This window comes from Rattus norvegicus, chromosome 10 (assembly GCF_036323735.1).
Source record: "Rattus norvegicus strain BN/NHsdMcwi chromosome 10, GRCr8, whole genome shotgun sequence".
NCBI lineage: Eukaryota > Metazoa > Chordata > Mammalia > Rodentia > Muridae > Rattus > Rattus norvegicus.
The window spans coordinates 81,938,176-81,959,047 of NC_086028.1; the positions used below are offsets into that span (position 1 = coordinate 81,938,176).

A 20,872-nucleotide genomic window follows, 5' to 3' on the forward strand; every position below is an offset into this window, starting at 1 on the left:
CCGTGTGATGGGCCACATGAGGCTTGCATGGTATTTATTGCTCACTCCCTAGCTGAGGGTAACTGTGGGCAAACACCCTCATCCTCCTTTTTGACACTGAATTTTCCTATTACAGGGACCCCAAGGCATCCTGATTCGATAAAACATGATGTCTTCAGAGAAAGAGGATTTGTGTTTTTGAGTGCCAAGTATCAAATCCAGCCAAGACTGTTAAAAAATACTAATTATACAGATTACGTTCCCCCCTCTCCTCAGCCTCTTAGTTCCAGATAATAATTAGAGACTACTTATTATTCGTAAACACTTAGGCCATAAGCTTTGGCTCATTCTCTGACTAGCTCTTAACTTATTTAACCATTTAAACTATTCTATGGCTACCACTTGGTTAGTTACCTCTCATTAATCCCAGCCCGCTTTTTCCTTTGAGTCTCCTCAGCGTCTCCCTGAGTTCATCTGCTTGCTGGTTTTTGTCAGTCTCCCTGTGGCTTGTCTTCTAGGTCCGTCCCCTGTCTCACCTTTCTCGGCTCTCGCCTGCGTCTCTTTTCTAATCTTTATTTCCCAGAATCCTCCCTCTTCCTGCCAGTGTCCCGCCTCCTATTTCTTGCCTCAGCTCATTGGCCCTCAGCTTTTTTATTGACAGGTGATGTTTATAAGAGAGTCTTTCTACACAGTGTCTTGCGTATACACCGCGCAAGCCTTCTGACCCTGAGTTACATTCCTCACAAAGAACTCTGATTAGCAAACGGATTGTCTACTTAATGGAAAAACCTACCAACAGGATGGAGACCAGAGAGAGGCGAGTCATTACAGGGTGGCTTGAAATCTCTTTCCCCGTCTGGTGTCTACAAGAAGGCTTGCTAAGGCTCCTTTGGGTTCTCCCCATAAGAAGTTCCACTTGTTCAGCTGAAGAGCGAAAAGTAGCCTTGCTAATTTCTTTCCTCGATGTCTTCATCGAGTTTTGGTATCAGGATTTTGCAGGATCTTTCACAACATCAAGTACACAAACCCTAATGTAGTCCGTCCTTCAGACTTCATGCTTGCTGGACCCTATACTTTATCTGGAAAGCGTGGGTGTGTGCCTGTAGAGCGGAATCTAAACATCCAGTGAGCGAAAGGGAAGAGATCGTCTTTTGTCTTTTGATTCGCCTGAATAGATGCTGACTAGACGTAAAGAAATAAGCGCTTGATTTCTCAAGTACAGGGGGAAAGGCCTTTCAAATAATTTATGTGAAGGAAAATTACAACAGGACATGTCTTAGGAATCAACTCACCCACAGCGACCTCAGTGGGACATAATTATAACCCGCTGGTATGTTTCAGCATGTGGAAGATGTGGGCATTTTACTTAGAAGAATTTAGTAAAGATATTTGTTGATTATATCTTAATGAAACTGGGTTGGGGAAGAATTTACTAGGGAAACTCAGTAAGAGTGTGTGTGTGTGTGTGTGTGTGTGTGTGTGTGTATTCAAATGGGCATGTATGTGTGTAAACATTTAGCACATCACATAAGATTTCTATATCATCATCATCATCACCACCACCACCACCACCATCATCATCACATTCCTGGGGATTGAACCCAGGCCAAAGCATGGTAAGTAACTGCCCTACCACTGACTACATCCCCAGCCCCTTTTATATTTTTATTTTGAGACAGGGCATCACTGAATCATGAAGGCTATCCTCTTGCCTCAACTTCCCCAGTAACTGGGATCACAGGCCTATGCCACCAGATCCAAAGATGAGATCGCCTTTGCAGCCCACTTCCTGCCCACGGGAGTCTTTCCCTGTGAGGGGCTGACTCTGGGAAAGCCAGCAAGGTTCTCCACCTGTGAATAAAGCAAGGGTGAGGAGTGGAGAGGAACATGTACCCAAACCATGAGCACCTAGGGTTTCATGCTGATTTTCATTTTACAGTTTTTCTTCTGACTCTGAAACACATAACTTAGGAATACACACACATCCAGACATGTAAGTAATATGAAGGAAATTGAGGGAAATTGCTATTTTACCCCTGGTGATGACCCCTGCTAACGTTTCAATGCTTATCTCAATGCCTGACCGACATGTGGGAAGCATGCTAAAAATGAGTGAATTGAACCCAGTATTTTAATTTAATTTTTAAATTTAATTAAAAATTTAAATGTGTGTGTGTGTGTGTGTGTGTGTGTGTGTGTGTGTGTGTTTGTGTGTGTGAAGAAAATTTGCTGGAGTTGATTCTCTCCTTCCACCATAAGGGACCTAGGAACTGAACTCAGGTCTTTGGGCTTGGAAGTTAGTGTTTTTTCAACCCGTCTTGCTAGCACTGGTTTTGTTTGTTTGTTTGTTTGTTTTTGTTTTTGTTTTTTAACCATTCAGACTTCAAACATTCAGATTATGTGGTTCACTGCCTTTACTAATTGAATTTCTGTAGAAATTTTAGGCTTATGTAAATATTGAGCAGCCGAGTTCCCCTAACCCTTCTCTTTCCTCCAGCTCCCTGTAATTAGGACATCCTACATCAGTTCTGTACTGTGTTACTTAGCGTTCTCTGGAGGGGCAGAGCCAATACAATGGATCTATTTCTATTAAAGGGGGACTTATTAGGATGGTTTACTCCCTATGGTCTGCTTAGTCCAACGACAGACTTTGCCTACAGAAGGGCTGAGAATCCAGTAGTTGTTCGGTTCATGAAGCGGGATAGCTCAGCTGGTCAAGAAGTAGGTTCTAGTACAGCGAAGGTCTCCTTCAGCTGCTGGATCCGTGAACTTACCAGTGGGCGTGAAGGCGAGAAGGCAAAACCCAAAAGCTTCCTTCTTCCATGTCCTTTTACGTGGGTCTCCACAGAAGGTGTGCCTCAGATAAGAGTGTGTCTTCTAAGCTCAGATGATCCTGATTTAGCGGAGGTCTGCCCACTGCAGACTATGAGATCAAGACAATCCCTCAGGAATGTCTAACTGCTTGCATTTCAGTTGATTCCAGATGTGGTCAAGTTGCAAACCAAGCTTAGCCAACACCGGTGCTTTGCATCACAGTGCTGCCCAAAATCCACGGTTCGTTCAGCTCCCAGAGTTTTCCTTAATGCCCTTTTCTGTCTCAGGATTCCATCCAGGATACTGTCAGGTCTTCTTGGGCTCCGCTCAGCTGTGGCCATCTCCCACACTCCCCTTGTTTTTGATAAATGTATCCCTTTGAGGAGTGCTAGTCAGGTATACAGTAGAATGACCCTTTGTTAGAATGTGTCCGAATGTGTCTAGTGTTCCTCTCCTGATTAGACTGGGGTTACAGGTTTGAGGGAGGGCCATCACAGAAGTATCGTTTTCACCACCTTGCATCAAGGGTCCACACTGTCAGTGTGATTTATGATGGTTGATGTTGAACCACGAACACCTGGCTGGTGTCAAGTTTCCCACTATGGACTTGCTCTGTTTCCCTTAACAAGCTGCAGCCTTTGGGGGGAAGAAAATGGCTGCGTGCAGCCCACACCCTAGGATCGCCAGGTTATGTTTCCTTTATTTGGGGGTAGAATATCTACCCCCATGCTTTTGAATTCTACACTAGAGAGCTGTCTCTTGTTTCCCACCTGTTAGCTTGTTTGATTACTTATATTATTTACAGACTTAGGATATTTATACTTTGGTTTATCATTCAAGATTATTTTGTTGTTCAGAAAAAAGCATTTTTTTTTTTTTTGGAGACAGGATCTTACCTTGTATCCCTGACTGGCTTGAATTCTATCTCTATCATACATGTGAGCATGTACTCATATATGCAACGTACACACACATACACACACACAGAGAGATAGAAAGAGAGAGAGAGAGAGAGAACGAGAACTATAATAATGAAACCCGAAACCAAAATGTTGATAGCAAGCTGTGGGTGGATGCACATTTAACTGACTCCTCGTTTCAAAAGCTGCTTACATCAGCACCTTTTCTCCCTTCTTTCCCTTCCTTCTTTTCTCCCTCCCACCCTCCCTTCCTTTCTCTCCATCCATCTGTAGAACGGTTGGGTTATGTTGACAGTCTATTTTTGAGATCTCCCAGCCTAGGTGATGTTTGTTGAATATGCATACTAGAGTCATCTGATAAGAGGGAACCTCAATTGAGAACATTCCTCCATAAGATTCTGCTACATAGTGATTGGTGGGGAAGAGCCCAGCCCACTCTGGGTGGAGCTGTCCCTGGACTGGTGGTCCTGGGATCTATAAGAAATCAGGCTGAGCAATCCATGAGGAGCAAGCTAGTAAACAGCATCCCTCCGTGACCTCTGCCTCAGCCCCTGCCTTCTGGTTCCTGCCCTGTTTGAGTTCCTGTCCTAACTTCCTTCGATGATGAGCAGTGATAGGGAAGTATAAGGCAAAGAAATCCTTTCTTCCCAAATTGCTTTTGGTCATGGTGTTTCATCACAGCAGTAGTGGCCCTGACTAAGTCATAGACATTAAGGATGAAGTCTCTGTGCTGTAGAGCCCTGTTGGTTTTGACAACTGCGCATGTCATGTATGCCGCTCGACAGGGTCAGGCACTAAAGCAGCAATGCCTTCACCTTGTCCGCCCCACCCATTCCTGTAAACCTTGGACAACCATGGATTTATTTTAAATTATTTGTGTGTGTGTGTGTGTGTGTGTGTGTGTGTGTGTGTGTGTGTGTAGGCACATATATGGTGGGAGTCAGTTCTCTCTTTTCACCATGTGTGGGTCCTGGGGATTGAAACCAGATTGTAAGACTTGGTGGCAAGTGATTTACCTGATCCATCTTGCTGGACTCCATTCATCTCTCTCTTTCTTTCTTTCTTTCTTTCTTTCTTTCTTTCTTTCTTTCTTTTAGATGTTTTCTTTTTACATTTTCTTTAGATTTATTTATTTACTATGTATACAGTGTTCTGTCTGGATGTATGCCAGCACACCAGAAGAGGGCATCGGATCCCATTACAGATGGTTGTGAGCCACCATGTGGTTGCTGGGATTTGAACTCAGGACCTCTGGAAGAGCAGTCAGTGCTCTTAACCGCTGAGTCATCTCTCCAGCCCCATTCATTTCTTTTCAATACCAAATAGGATGCCATTGTATAGCTGTGTCATTATATGTTGATCCAAATTAAGGGACATCTTGGTTGTTTCCAGTCTTTGGCAGTTATAAATAAAGTTTCTAAAGACATTTCAGTTTGTGTCTATGTTGTGTGTGTATGCTCAGCCACATATATTAATGTATGTGTGTGTGTGTGTGTGTGTGTGTGTGTGTGTGTGTGTGTGTGTTCGTTCTGGGAGTGCAGGAAGAAAAGCCAGGCTTACTATATTTTTCTATTATTCTCCACCTTTTTTTTTTTTTTTTTTTTTGAGACAGGATATTTCACTGAACTTGGAGTTCATGAATTGGCTAGACTAGCTCCGCAGCAAACTCCCAGGATTCACCCGTCTCTGCCCCTTACTCTATGGGGTTACAGGCTGCAGTGTTGTGCCTAGATTTTACTTGGGTGCTGGACACCAGGTCCTCATGTTTGAACCATAAGCCCTGCGCCATCTCTCCAGCTTCTATTCTAAGATTACATATTGACTTAATGGGGCTGAGGATATGGCTTCACAGTAGCGCACTCACCTAGAACACACAGGTTCCTTGGTTCCCAACCGCACCGAAGGGAGGGAAAAGGTGGTGGGATGGGCTGTTTTGTAAAGGTCAGTTGGCATCAAGTGCTTAGAAGCTCAGTTACTGGACTCTTACTGTTTTGTGAGCGTCATGTCTCCCAGTGACGTGGCCCTTTGTTTGATTTGAAATAGCCTTCTATCGCTGGTATTTCCCATCTGGAGGTTTGCTTTGCCTGACATTAGCACAGCAGTTCTGTTCTCCTTACGCTTTCTGCTTGTATCCTCTAGAGTTCCTCCTCTTCTTCTATAGTCAGCCTTTCTGTGCTTTTATGTTCATGCGCATTTCTTGTAGATAGCATCTAATCACGTCTAGGATTTTTTATGTTCTATATTTTTATCCATCCTTTGAGGAATCTCATAATTCACACAACGTATTTTGATCAGATTCAGTCCCCGCTTCCAGCCTCTCTCTGATCCCCACTACCTTCCAATTCAATGTCACATCCTCTTAACCCACAGAGTCCATTTGTGCTAACCATACACTCATAGGTGTGGGGCCATCCACTGGATCCTACCAGGAACCACACCCCCAAAGAAAATGGACTCTTCCTTCCCCAGAAGCCAGGGGTGGTTGTTGGTCTGTCCCTCCCCATCCAGCCTGGAATATTGGCAGGCTTGGTCTTGGGCAGCTATTGTGAGCTCCTGAGGACAAAGGCCCTGTCATGGTCATGTTCACAAGACACCGTTTCACCCTGTGGCTTTTGCAGTCTTTTCTCCTCTTTTCCACAATGTTTCCTGAGCATTAAGGGGAGGGTGGTGTGATACCAACGTCCATTTTCCTTCTGGGCACTCCAGAGACATCTGTTCTCTGCACTTTGACCGGTTGTGAGTCTCTGCATTAACTGCCGTTGTCTGTATTTAAAAAAAAAAAAAGCTTCTCTGATGAGGTCTGAGGGCTTCAGTCATCTCTTGGTGTAGAGATACATTTACAAGGATGTGTGTATTTAGTAAAATTAGAGTGGACTCACCCTTGGGCCTGTGATGTTCCTTAGCCATGGGTTTTTGGCTCGATTTTTATACCAGGCATGAGTTTCCTTCTAGGACGCAGGCCTTAACATCCAACTAAGACGTGGTCGATTGCTCCAAACCCCGGGATCAAAGTGCGTGATGTCTTTGGCTGTACGGTCTTACCATCAAGTTCTGGGGAGTAACCATGAGCTGTAGCAACAGGCTGCATAGTTTTGAAAGTATTCAGGACGCCCTCAAGCTTCACCCCATCATCACCCAACTGCTTGATGGGAGATAATCCACACTTGGCACTGGACTTTTTATCTCATAACCTATGACTTCTGGAAGGCACATCACCCCCGCCATGTAGGATAACACCATATTCCCTGTTCATCCCTCCCTCTCTTACCCCCACCGTGCGCATGCGTGCATGCGTGCGTACGTATTTTAAAGGAAGCTTTAAAAAAATTGGTTTTCATAGGGCTTTCCACCAAGCATCCTGAGTATTAGTTTTCGCTGTCTGCTTTTAAATTGGACTCATTAGCTCCTTTTCTTATAACTATTGTATCCGATGGACTTAGATAGTTTGTTGTTTTCCAGTTACAATTTTTTTTTTAGTCGCGCTTGCCTATAAAGTCTTGATCAAACACTTTCTAACATTCATTTGACTTTCTTTTAAATGAATTTATTTTGGAAACTGGGACCCTGACCTGGCTTCTGATGGTAGCTCCTGTGAGTCTACCTTGTAGTTTAACGTCCCAGTCCTTCAGAGTTAACGTTGGTTAGCTAACAGGGTTCCGATTACTGCTGCCTCTGTGCTACTGTGATACTATGTTTCCGAGACACATTTTTGCTTTTGCCTCTGTAATAAACTGTGCAGTGCACTGTCGTAACCTGTGCACGAAACTGCCCATTGTCTTCTGTGAAAATTAAGCATGACAATGTTTCGAACGGACCCATATTTTCAGCACCGGGGCACCCCTGGAGGGCTGCTTGTCTCTGGGGTCACTCATCTTCATGAGGTGAGCTCCCACTGGGTTTCCTTTCATGCAGTTTCCCTGGCAAAACAGTTTTCAGTTTTCATTGATCTCAAAATTGTCTTTATTCTGCCTTCATCTTTTGATGGCCGCTGTCACTGGATATAGCATTTGAAGTTGACCAGGCTTTCCCCCCCTCCCTTTCAGGACTTTAAGGTGTCATTCCAGTGCCTTCTTACCACCATTATTTCTGATAAAAATTCAAGCCTCATTCTTAGCATTGCTCTATTCTACGTGATGGGTCATTTTCTCTGGCTGCTTTGAAAATTTTCTCTTTGAAAAATCTTTGCTTTTCAGCGGTTTGACTGTAATGTGCCTAGATTTTCTTTTCTTTGTACTGTCGCATTCTGAGGTTTGAACCCAGGGTCTTATGTATGCTAAACACACTTTCTTCCACTGAGCCATACACACTGGCTTTTTTTTTTTTTTTTTTTGTTACTAACTGTCTTCTTGAAATTTTAAAATTTATTTGTGGTGCTCATTTTTGAAAATAGCCTTTTAAAGGGGGTAAATGCAAATAAAAAATCAGAAGTATTGGAAACCAACTTTATAAAGTTTCTTAGTATAGAGTTGGAGAGACAGTTCAGTGTTTAAGAACATATACTGCTCTCACAAAGGACTGAGTTCCAGCAACAGCCTTGGGTGGCTCACAGCCACCTGTGCCTCCAGCCATGGCACATATTTGCCCTTGCATACATGCACCCATGCACACGATTCAAAATAATTTAAAAATATTGTTTCTTATATATAATTATTTTTCTTTCTGTGTAACAAGTTCTGGCTGTCCTGGACTCACTTTGTAGATTAGGCTGGCCTTGAACTCACGGAGATCTGCTTGCTTCTGCCTCCCAAGTGCTGGGGTTAAAGGCATGTGCCACCACACCCAGTCAATGAAACTATCTTAAAATATTTCTTTGTCTCTTAAAATTCTCCTTTCTTATCCAATCCCCCAACCCCTCTCTTTGCAACAAGGTCTCCTAGTGTCCAGGAGTTCGCCAGGTAGGCTAGCCTGGCTAGTTAGTGAGTCCCCAGCACTGGGCTTACAGGTACAGGCCATCGGATTCAGCTCTTTTATATTGATTCTGGGGCTCAAACTCAGCTCTTTGTGCTTGTGTGACAAACATTTTACCAACTGAACTATCTCCCACTCCTTGCAAACTTATTCTTAAAAAATTATTTTATGTTATATTTTAAATAGAATTTCCTTAACTTTATTTTTGAATTTGTCTTGACTGATACAGTTGAAGCTAGTGCAGTGGCTCAGGGATAGAAACTTTCTCGGCATATGCAAGATTCCAAGTATAGAAAAACAACTTCTGTATCCAAAAAATCAATGTCAAAATACAGTTGATCTTCGGACACTGGCTCTATACCATATAAATGCGTTGGCCTTGTGTTGATGCTAATGGGTTTTAAGTGAACCTTAGAGTTTTCTGCATCTAAGATCACACCAGATGCAAGTAGAGATAGTTTTACTTTATTCTTCCTGATCTGGATGTTTAAACTTTATTTTCTTGTCTAATTGCTTGGGTTAGTATCGCTAAGTCAATTCTATCAGTGGTGACAGCCCCATCGTTACTCACGGTCCCTAGAACAGAGAGGGAAGCATCCAGTCTTTCACAATTAAGCATGAGGTTATCTGTGGGATTTTAGAGAACATTTTATTTGTCATGTTGGGTCCCAGACTTACTTAGCAGTCTATGTGGGTGAACTACACGTCCAGCCCCTTGTAGCTCGGTTTACATCAGAGCCGTTTCTCAGGCTGAGGAACTTTCATTCTTTTCCTAGTCATATTGAATGTTTTTATCACAAGGCACTGCTGGATTTTGTCAAATGCTTCTCCCATAGCTCTTGAGCTCTTGAGATGATTGTGCTTTTTTTTTTTTTTTTTTTTTTGCCCTTCTATTAACATGATGTACGGCATTAATGGCACGTCAATGCCACTTGCTTTTCTTCCTGTTAATTCGACTTCCCATTTTCATGTTCCTTAGCATTCAGAGCCCCCTGGAGGAGCCCATTAGATGATGTCTACAGTCGATGTGATGCAGGGCTTAGATGCTGATGGTGATTCTTTATGAAAATTTCAATCTCCTGGGCTTTGTATCTCCTCCAAAGTCCTGGTGATGGTTACCTAGCCCTGACTTGTTTAGTATTAATGAATAGCACGAGGGTAAAGCAAACATTTTGGGGTTCTTACATAGCCCAGCTGTGTAAGTGCTTTACATTATTCTGGTGGGCCATGTGGTGCCGTTTCACATTATGAATACTTTTTTTTGGGGGGGGCGGAGACTTTTAACTGTCATTTACACGCTTTTTAGGGGAGATAAACAGATTATGAAGAATGAAGTATGCAGCTCATAATTCTTTTTTTTTTTTTTTTTTTGGTTCTTTTTTTTCCGGAGCTGGGGACCGAACCCAGGGCCTTGCGCTTCCTAAGCAATCGCTCTACCACTGAGCTAAATCCCCAACCCCTGCAGCTCATATTTCTGACGCTTGTGATTGCTGTCAATGAATTTTCATCTTCGAAAATCTGCGCACTTCCAAATCACTTCGTTCACCATAACGAGATTTGTTCCGTAGTCCGTGCTTCTATCTCGGTCAGATTTTATAGTGCACATTCGCATTAATTGCAGCTCCCCATCTCAGATGCATTTCTCTTCTCCGTGAGGCCCCCTCACTTGGCTGCCATGCCATTTTCATCGCTGATGTGTCCGATAATTAATGCTCCTCCTTCGAACGCCTGCCCTTTCTCGTTTTTTGATTTTGCAATTGAGCTCTATTTTTTTATTTCGGCAGCAATTACCAGGACTTCTCTTCTACTCTTCTTGGTCCGTGACCTTCTGTGACTTATTTATAACATTTCCATGTTTCTGAAATTGACAATCTGTCCTCTGCCCCTCAGTGACCATCGAGGGTGTAAGCGAGGCTTTAAAAACGGCTTCGGAAACAGTTATCTCTTGTGGATAATGTATGCACCAGCCTTCTAAATTCATCGCAAGGCCTCGGACTGCTAGGACTTGTCGTTCACAGAGACACGTGAAATCTTGGTGATTCTCTATTCTGGCGAGCTACGCCTAACAGACCGTTATTAAGTATATGATTCATTTAGTCCATTAACGTTCACTTGTTCAGCCACAGACAGGAGAAACAATATTCATTTCCTAATCTTTCAGATTCCCTTCTCTCCTCCGTTGATCACCTTTTCTTTTCCTCTAGATGCTGAAGACTTTCTGGCGGAAGGCTTGCAGAATGAGAACCTTAGTCCTGGGGCACAGGATCAGAGAGACCACATTCTCCGGGGTTTCCAGCAAATCAAATCCAGGTTCGTATCAGCCAGCTTCACTGTGCTTTTTCAGTTAAAAAAAAAAAAAAAACAAAACAAAACCCTATACCAGAGTATAAGTTCATGACAGCAGGCTGCACTGGGCCACAGGTTTTCATAATTGGCAGAAATTTATGGATTGATTTAGCGGTGGGTAAGGCTATTGGAGTGTACCAATGTGACCACCTTATAGTAATTATCTTAAAACAACCAGGCCGATTTGGGTTTGGGATGTTAGCCTTTATCGAACACGTTTGTGACTAACAGTGGCAGAAGCACAATGGTGAGAGGGAGACATTTATGCCTGTTCAGGTAACATGGTTTCGACGCTGACTTTACTTTCATATCCCCTTCTGCAATGGACAAGTTACAATCAGGCCTGGTTAGTTGATTGATTCCTTGACAGTACCAGCATGCGTTGGCCCCACACTGGGTAGGAACATTGTACTCATTAAGTTTCTAAAATACGGAGCTCAGACCTCCTTGGTACAGTTTAGAATCTGAGCAGCTGATAGCTACTGGGAGCCCTACAGGTCCTTAGGGGAAGAAGAAATCGCATTTCCTCTACGATCTGTTTCCTGAAGGACTTTTCATAAGGGTGTCAACGGAGCGAGCGAGTGTCAGTCACAGTCGTGCACTCCTCTGTCCTTTGCCACCTGGGTGCTGCTCTGATTCAGAGCACTTGATCCGAGCAGTCTTAGAGGGAGTGAGTCTCCAGGCACAGGGCTGGATCTAATTTGCATGGCCAATCTTAGCTTTTACTTTCAAAACTGGCAGAAAGAACTCAGGAGTTCTCTCCTTTAGAAGGGCACAGCCAGAACCTACTCCCTGCAGGAACATGAGAGACCCTCACGAGGTGCCCTGCTGGATCTTAATCGACCTTTCCTGCTGGTTAATTAAGCATCGCTTTTACTCAGCGACTGGGGACTGTGTAATTATCAGCCTGGGTTGTCCTGAATAATTGAAACAAGCAGAATGCTGAAGATGGGCACTTTCTTCTACCTCTTTTTTTCTTTTTAAAAGTGGGAATATCTAATTTTTGGTAGGATGTGAAGTGTTGAAATCACACTCGTGAATAGTGTTACCTTGTTAATAGATTAAGTTTAGACTTAGTTATGCACAGGAAGGCTTGGCTAATGAATGGCCCATAGATTTTCTTTATTTTCATGAGTTAGCTTTTGTATTACCATAAGGATCATCAAAGGGCTGGAGAGATGGCTCAGGGGTTAAGAGCACCGACTGCTCTTCCAGGGGTCCTGAGTTCAAATCCCAGCAACCACATGGTGGCTCACAACCATCTATAATGGGATCCAATGCCCTCTTCTGGTGTGTCTGAAGACAGCGACAGTGTACTTATATATGATAAATAAATACATCTTTTAGAAAAATCATAAAAAAGTGGAATTTCAAATTCTATTACAGAGAAAGAGGGAAGCCCTGAATATGACAGGGAGTATAGTTGTTCCGTTGATGTAAAATATGTGACGTGGGAAGCAAATGCGATTTTGTCGATCTGTATAGACAAATATGCATATATTTTCATATTTCTATCACAGCATTAGGGCTTAGAGATCTAAGTTCCAACATTAAGTGGGCAGATTACTTCGTTTTTTAAAAAAATAGCTTCTGTGTATGTGTATTTTGCCTGCATGTATGTTTCTGCACCACATGCTTGCCTGGTGTTTACAGCAGTCAGAAAAAGTCATTGGGTCCCCTGGAACTGGAGTTACAGACAACCATGAGCTGTTATGTGAATGCTGGGAACCAAACCAGGGTCTTCTGGAAGGACAGCCAGTGCTCTCAGCCTTCTCTCAAGGCCCCTCACATATCTCCTCAATCTTCTTTTGAAACACACACACACACACACACACACACACACACACACACACACACAGAGCCTCACTCCCATGCAATAAAGAAGGCTTCCAAAGAAGATTCCATGTGGTTTGTGGGTTAGACATTTGACAATAACCAGTGGGCACTTTAGAGAGCATCACTGATGAGGGCTTTCTGTTCATCGATTTGATGCTAGAAAGATGATGCTTTATTCAGGATTTCATAATTATCTGATGACTGAGGAAGTGAGGACCCAGAGGCTATATACAACACAAGAAAAGGGAGAAAGAAGGCTTTCTTCTAAGCAGATCTTGGTGTTCAATCACAGTGTTGCTACTGAAATCCTTGTTCTCCTAAATCTTTGTCAGCCATCTTGCCTCTATTATCCCGTTTGTGCCTGGCCAATATTAGGCACCTCTATGTGTTGATACCAAGTGGTTTCAAGGTACTGAAAATTTGCAAACGTGCCAGCATTTACTGGTATGGTGTGACGGTTGGATCTACTCCCCCATCCCAAGGTAAGATGTGAAGAACAATTCAGAAATCATCATATTTGAGAGTTCATTCTACGTGAGGAGTCTTGGAGCAATGGAAGAATTACTGGGGACCGTTTCAAATGTTTCATCTTTAGCCACAGTAAAGCACTAATGCTTTCGAGATCTGGTAAAATGGGGTGTGTCTGCATATTACACGTATTCACACATATTCTCACTCTGTAGCTGGTTTCATAGCTTACATTCCTTGATTCTTTCGTCATGTGGCACCACTGGGGAACAAGAAGGGTGAAGGGAAATAAAAATGGCCCTGCCTGAGCCTTGGTAAACCCCAAGGCCTTGGTCCGAGGCTTTAATGGCTGGCTCAGATCCAGTGGTATATGCCATGGTTGCGGAATTGTTTGAATTGGAGCGTCTGATCCTATCACTACTGGTGGGGTGTGCCGTTTGCCCCCTTCCTGTTGTCCATGATGGCTGACCACAGAAAGTGATGGTTGTGTTGACTCTGCAGTGTTCCTGATAGACTCATCACTATATCACTGTCAATATCATAGGCTCCCCGCCTCCCTGCCATCCTCATAAATATATCAGTATCAATATCACAGCTGAGGCTCATTTCTCAGACTTACAAACAACGCTGGAATAAGACTCCTCTATCTGCATAACTATACTTGAAAGTGTGCAGAGGAAGGATCGCATTCCTCACATAGGGAAAAACGAGTGCCAACGGCGGTGTCTGTGATTCCTGGGAGGTAAAGCTCCGCTGTGGTGTATGATGCCCTGAGCTATGCCTTTTGCGGTTGTCTGTCAAACAGCCTCCTCTTCCCTTCAAGACTAAAAGCTTCCACATTCCGAGTCCAGGTTCTTACTGAGCTCTAGCCATGTGCTTGGGACGGAAGCCAGCCGAGGCTCTTCCTTCTGGTGGTGGTCGTTGCAGGATTAGCTCCAGATGTGAGACACGGGGATGAAACAGACATACATGAACCACATTCAGAAACTCGATGACGTACTACGCATTTGGAGAAACAGTAGGGCATTTCTTCTGCGTTTGATCCAGCGGAGACCATATGCCAGCAATAATACACTGAGAGTGAAGGCAGGGATAAAGAAACAGAAGATTTTTATCATTGAGAAAGAGATAAATCCTCTCTTGATGGCCCTTTTTGAGATTCCTCACTTACACGCTCACTGTTGGGAGTGAAGGCCAGAACCAATGGACACAGACAGGGTGTATTGTTTCCTTCTGTGAAACTTAATAATTCCAAAGGGGTTCCAACAGAAGACAAGTGGATTTATAAGATGTTTAAATGGAATTAAAAATAAATAAATAACTTCATGTAACAGGTTTATGGCCCAAATTCTGCAAAACCCAGGACATTTAAAACACAGACAGGAAACACATCTGTTAACAGGTTTCATTGTGAGTGGCGAGCCCTGTACTCTGCATGAAGCGGGATACACTATTCTCAAAAATCTTGTAAAAAGAATTTTGATTTTCTTCAGGAATTTTAGTGGGTTTTTTTGTTTGTTTTATTTTTGTTTTTGGGTTTTTTTCTTTTGCTTAATATGAATGTAGTTTGAAAATCAGATTAAATCTGATAATATCTATGATTCTGACATCTTTATGTCATAAAAAGAATCACATGTTATTCTGGTAAAACTCTTGAAAGCGAGCACGGGTTTTAAAGCAGTACACCGTGAATATCATTACCATTGACTGCATAGTTTTAATATACTTAAGTATTTGTTGCTGAGCTTATAAACTCCCCAAACAAAACACATTTAAATGAAGGGTTTTTTGTTTCTAATCTAGGAAACAATGAAGGGTTTTTTGTTTCTAATCTAGGAAACGAATGTTTAATGTGCTATTTGGACAATTGTGCATTCTCAAGTTTAAAGATTTGCTTACATCTATCTGTCTTCTCTTTAATTCTGGGGTGTGTGTGTGTGTGTGTGTGTGTGTGTGTTACCTGTGTGTATATCTATGCACCACTATATACAGAGGTCAGAAGAGGGCATCAGATCCCCTGGAACTGGAGTTACAAAGGGTTGTGAGTTGCCATGTGGGTGCTGGAAATCGATCCTGGATCCTCTGGAAGAGCAGCCAGTGCTCTTAGCCCCTGAGCCATTTCTCTGGTCCCTGATTCTGTTATTTATCATGGGGTCTGCGTGCCAATGAAGAAAGACATGAGCACCAGATGCTCGTATGATCTGTTTAAGTTTAACTAGCTCTGAAAGGCTCAGTCCCTCCCTCCCTCCCTTCCTCCTTCCCTCCCTCTCTCTCTCTCTCTCTCTCTCTCTCTCTCTCTCTCTCTCTCTCTCTCAGAAAAACAAAACCAAAAACCAAAAAAGCATAAACAAAAACAGAGGGAAAACCCCCAACCAAAACAAATACACCTACCTCTAGATACAAAAGAGAATCTCTCCCCTTTTCATTCCTACTCTTCTATTTGAAGGGAAGGGGGTAAGGGAGAAGTGACCTTGGGAGGTGGTTCAGTGGGTAAAAGTGCTTTGCCCCAAGTCTGACAACTTACGTTCGGTCCCTAGGAACCCACATGACGGAAGGAGAGGGCTGACTCTCAAATGTTGTTGCAAGGCCCGTACGTGCGTGGCCCATGACAAACGCTCACATGAAGTAAAGATATATGTAAATAACTAATTCTAAAACCAACAGAAAGAAAGGAAGGAAGACTGAAGGAGGGCTGAGGTCGTAACTTAGTGATGGTGGTGCACTGGCCTAGCTCTCATGAGGCCCTGGATTCTATCACAAACACCACAGTTAGACATACAAAACAAGAAACCTACAGGGACGTCGGGCTCTCTCTCAACTGATTGGTTAGCTGTGCGAAGCAGTGCGAGATTTTGGGGGACTTTGCTTCTGTGCGCTGAGGGCTTGTTGCTGCTCTCACAGTCTGAGATGCTGCAAGGGAGACGCAGTCAGCACCGCCTTTCACTGGTTTCTTGGCTTAAATTGGAGGAGGTTTATCTGATGACCTATGTTCTTGTATGGAGAGCTTCTGTCCTTTCAGAGCAACCGTGATGGACACCGTTCTCATTTTAATTTTATACTAATGTTTATCTTATTCATTCCTTCATTTGTGGGAGGCATTTGAGGCCCATTTCCATTTCTTTTCTCTTACATGAGGCTGCTGGAATGGGATCAGTGAGTAGATTTCCCCTTTGGGCTTTTCATAAGATAAATATTTTATGTGAGTAATTCAGAGATGCAATAATATTTTCATATTTGTCATGCTAAGTAACAAGATTTGAATAGTTTAGATGGTGAAATTTGTTTCTTTTTTAATTATCTCATTTATTTGTGTGTATGTGTGTGTGTGTGTGTGTGTGTGTACATGTGGAGGTCAGAGGACAGTCTGTGGAGTAGATTCTTCCTACCATGTGTCTCCCGAGGATCAATCTCAAATGATCAGACTTGTTTTGTTTTGCATTTCAAGACAGGGTTTCTCTGTGTAGCCCTGGCTGTCCTGGAGCTCACTTTGTAGACCAGGCTGTCCTCAAACTCACAGAGATCCGCCTGCTTCTTCTGCCTTCCGAGTGCTGGGGTTAAAGGTGTTTGTCACCACCACCTGGCCAGACTTGTTTTCTTTGTTTCTTTCTTTAAAAAAAAATGCCGTCTGTCTGTCTGTCTATCTATATCTATATCTATATCTATATCTATGTCTATATCTATATCTATATCTATATCTATCTATCTACCCACCCACTTACCTATCTTAAGGTTGGATGGAACCTTTGCATGTTATTTGTTGTCATAGGGCCACGCTAATCATATTTCAGTTTTACTATATGTGCTACTGAGCAGGTCCATAATGCTGTTGTTGTTATCATTATTTAGCAGTGGGGTCATATGTAGCCCAGGCTGACCCTAAAGTTGCTATATACTTGAGGATAACTTTGAACTTCTGATCCTTCTTCGTCTACCTCCCAAGTACTAGGTTTTCAGGCAGAAGCCACAATGCCTGGCTTCATGCAGTGCTACGGTTTCCTGCACGAGCACTCTAGCAGCTGAACCACACTCTCACCCAGATCCAAGGCTTTCTTTTCAAACGTTCAATTGGGAAGACAGAAAAATGTTTTCCTAGACAGTATTTTTATAGGTCATAAAGAGTCCTTTGCAGCTCTGAATAAAACCCTGTAGTAAAACTGTTCTTATAATCTTTTAATTTTATGTCTTTAAGATCTTAGGTTGAAGTTCAGGAAAATACACTTTTAGTTTTTCCCAGCACTGAGCTCCTTAAATAGGAAAATGTGTTCTTTCAAGAATAAAGTAGGGGGGCTGGGGAGTTAGCTCAGCGGTAGAGCGCTTGTCTGGGAAGCGCAAGGCCCTGGGTTCGGTCCCAGCTCCGGAAAAAAAAAAAAGAATAAAGTAGGTGAAGAGCTAGTGGAAGGACTGAAGGGACTGAAGGGGTTTACAACCCCGTAGGAAGAACAATATCCACTAACCTGACCTCCTAAAGCTCCCAGGGACTAAACCACCAACCAGCGAGTACACATGGAGCGACCCATGGCTCCAGCTGCATATGTAGCAGAGGATGGCCTTGTTGGGCATCAATGGGAAGGAAGGCCCTTGGTCCTGTGGAGGCTTGATACCCCAACATAAGGGGACGATAGAGTAGTGAGGTAGGAATGGGTGGGCAAAGGAAAGGGGAGATGGGATGAGGGGGTTACAGAGGGGAAACTGGGAAGGGGGACAACATTTGAACTGTAAATAAATAAAATAACATGAAAGTAATACAAGGACTTGCGAAGAGACGGGTTCAGTGGGAAGGAGAGGATAATGGTGGTGGTGGTGGTGGGGGAGACATGATCAGAGTAAATACATGTATAAAATCATGAAATAAAGAAAAGATAAGAAGGTTCTGGGTGAGTGGAGCATGCCTACAACCCAAGTCCTAGGGAGGCAGAGGCAGATAGCCACAGTTGGAGGCCAGCGTTGGCGCCATAGTGATTCCCTGATCACCTAGGATTCAGCCATGTATGCCTCGTAGTCTCAGCTCCTCTCAGGAAGCTGAGGCAGGAGGATAACTTGAGCACAGGTGTTTGAGGCCTACTTGGTCAACATCATGAAACCTCATCTCAAAAAGAGAAAGATGGAGGACAGGGAGAGGAAGAAGTGGGAGGGAGGGGGTGGAATCTTGCAGTTGTGGCTCGCGCCCATCAGTGGCCTAAGCCATTAGACTCTCTTCGGAAGCCGAATGCCACCTTTTAGCTAATGACTCAGGTCCCTGCGTTTTGCTTCCGTCCTCGTACCATCCCAATCTTCATTGTCACCCAGGGGACAGCCCTGTTATCTCTTTCGTGTGGATCGGTCTTTGTCTCGGAAAACCCTCAGCGTCAAATGTTTAATGCACGAAGCTTTCCTATTGTCTGTACGTGGAGATTGGCGATCTGTACATTGTGTGAAAAGATAATTTGTATGAAGGTGCCGTCTTCATTGCAGAACCGTTTGCTTTGCCTGTGATTTAAGTTTCATTAGGTCCCCAACTAGTCTTTTGTCCCAGAGCTATGCAATGTTTCTTTTCTGCTTATCATAGGCCAGTGGGGTGTGTGTGTGTGTGTGTGTGTGTGTGTGTGTGTGTGTGTGTGTGTGCCTCTCTACTGTTCATCTGCTTGTGGGTTTCCAGGAACCTTGTGGCTCAGAGCCTTCCTCGTTGTGGTTTTCTGTAATTTGCACGCTTCCCTTATTTCTGGTACAGACCCACCCTGGAACTGCTTTCTGTGTTGCAGTGAAATTGGAGCCGTGGTCAGGGAAGCACAAGAGAGCTCAGGGTCAACTGACAGGAGCCAGGCTCTTTGTTCTGATGTTATTTCTATAACCTTGGCGGAATCTCTCGAAGGTTCGGATGATGATCTTAGCTTCCTTTCTAGATTGCCTGTCGGAATCTTCACACACACACACACACACACACACACACACACACACACACACACACACGTGTTATGAAAATGCAAGGATTATTATTGGAAAAATAAAATGTTTATTGTGTTCAAAAACAATGCAAGCATTGCTAGCCAAACCTGGAAACCTTGATTTGATTTCTTGTGTGTCATCAAGATTTTTTCCCCCCCAGTTTGAAAAATGATTCAGGAAACTTCATTTCTTGGGATTTCATTTGGTCTCATGATTCTATTTAAAATGAGTTGAGCCCAACATGGGGTTTTATCCATGCACCATGTGAATCATTTCTTCTTTGTGGATCTGTTCTCCCACTGCGAAGCCTCATCTCGTCTCCTGAAGTGCAGCCCTAGCACGGTTGATAATGAACCCTGGTCCTTATCATGCTCAGCAAAGGGCTCAGAGAAGACTGGAAAAATCAATCCCACAGGAACCTCTGTGTGCCCATATCCATATTTAACCCCCGTGCATTTAAAATGGAAATGAGCTATCTCGGGGCTTCAGTTCTTTGATTTACACAAGATGTCACCACCTCCTTGGCAACAGGGATGTTTTACAGACCAACCGCTGACCTATTTGGGAAGATCTCATGTCATTTCTTCGTATTTCTTTCAAAATGCTCGGCACTGTCCTGAGATAGCTTTGATTTTCCAGGCTTCAAAGGGTGCCCCTTCCAGAGCCAAACTTCTGAAGAGGAAAAGAAATACCAGTTTAAGAGAACAGACAATAAAGCAACAGCTACCCCTGTCTGCAGTTGGTTCAGTCAGGCGATTAATAGGGAGTTTACAAGGCAATGGTAGTAGGGTCTTGCACAGCAAGGACACTCCAATATGATGCTAGTGTTTCATGCTGTGGAATCTGTACATGGAGTGGCCCAGTCAGCCCAGCTTCTACTATTTTTGCTGGGAACACACTGTGGCCAGTGCAGGATGAATAATTACACTTTTAAGCTCAAGTTCCCTCTTGACTTTCTGAGCCTTGTGAAGGTTTTTACTATAATTTACAAAAAAAAAATACCCAAAATCCATTTGTGCTCACATGCCCTCCAATTAGCTATTTCTCTAATTAACTAAGTGACTCATTTGTGAATCCTGCCCTCAGCACAAGGCCCATTTTCTATCTTGTGAATTGGGACTTATTGTATCTACCGAGCGCTTTGGTTGATGAGAAAACAGATGCCCAAGACATTACTCAAAGTAGCAGAATTAATAAAAGATTAAGATGCAGAATTCAGGATGTCTAATTGGTTAATTTATTCAGCAAAATCATTAAAAATGAAATGGCATCTTTCAAAAGATTATTGGTTCAAGAGAATTATTGACAATTGCTGAAGTCTAGCTAATTATAGTCATATGAAGTGTTTGTGGAGGAACTGTACTACTACGGTGCTTATGCCAATGTAACATGGACGGATGGATGGATACTATGTAACCAAGCAAAGATAACCAGCTATGAATCATGACTTTAGGTCCTGACTAGATACAGGACTTCTTTCAACTTTCATGCATATTTGAAAGGTTTTTTTAACATAATATTATAAAAAAAATATACTGTTGGCTTGCCTTGGCAATTTAGAAGCCATTGGCTTTGCTCACTGTGGTCTTGGAAAATCCCAGACTTCCCTAATTTGAAATGTAATCACACATATTTGAGGTTTTTAAGAGTGATGGTTTTCTAGGAAGAACCTTATTATT

At 43.1% G+C, this 20,872-nt stretch overlaps 1 protein-coding gene across 2 annotated transcripts in view; it reads left to right on the top strand.

Moving 5' to 3' along the window:
- Positions 1-20,872, top strand: part of Skap1 (src kinase associated phosphoprotein 1) — a 307,146-nt gene that overhangs the window by 16,215 nt on the left and 270,059 nt on the right. For both annotated transcript variants that reach the window (XM_017597053.3, NM_173311.2), the window contains exon 2: positions 10,826-10,931. In XM_017597053.3, coding sequence (XP_017452542.1) covers positions 10,826-10,931 — 106 coding nt within the window. The remainder of the gene's footprint in view (positions 1-10,825; positions 10,932-20,872) is intronic.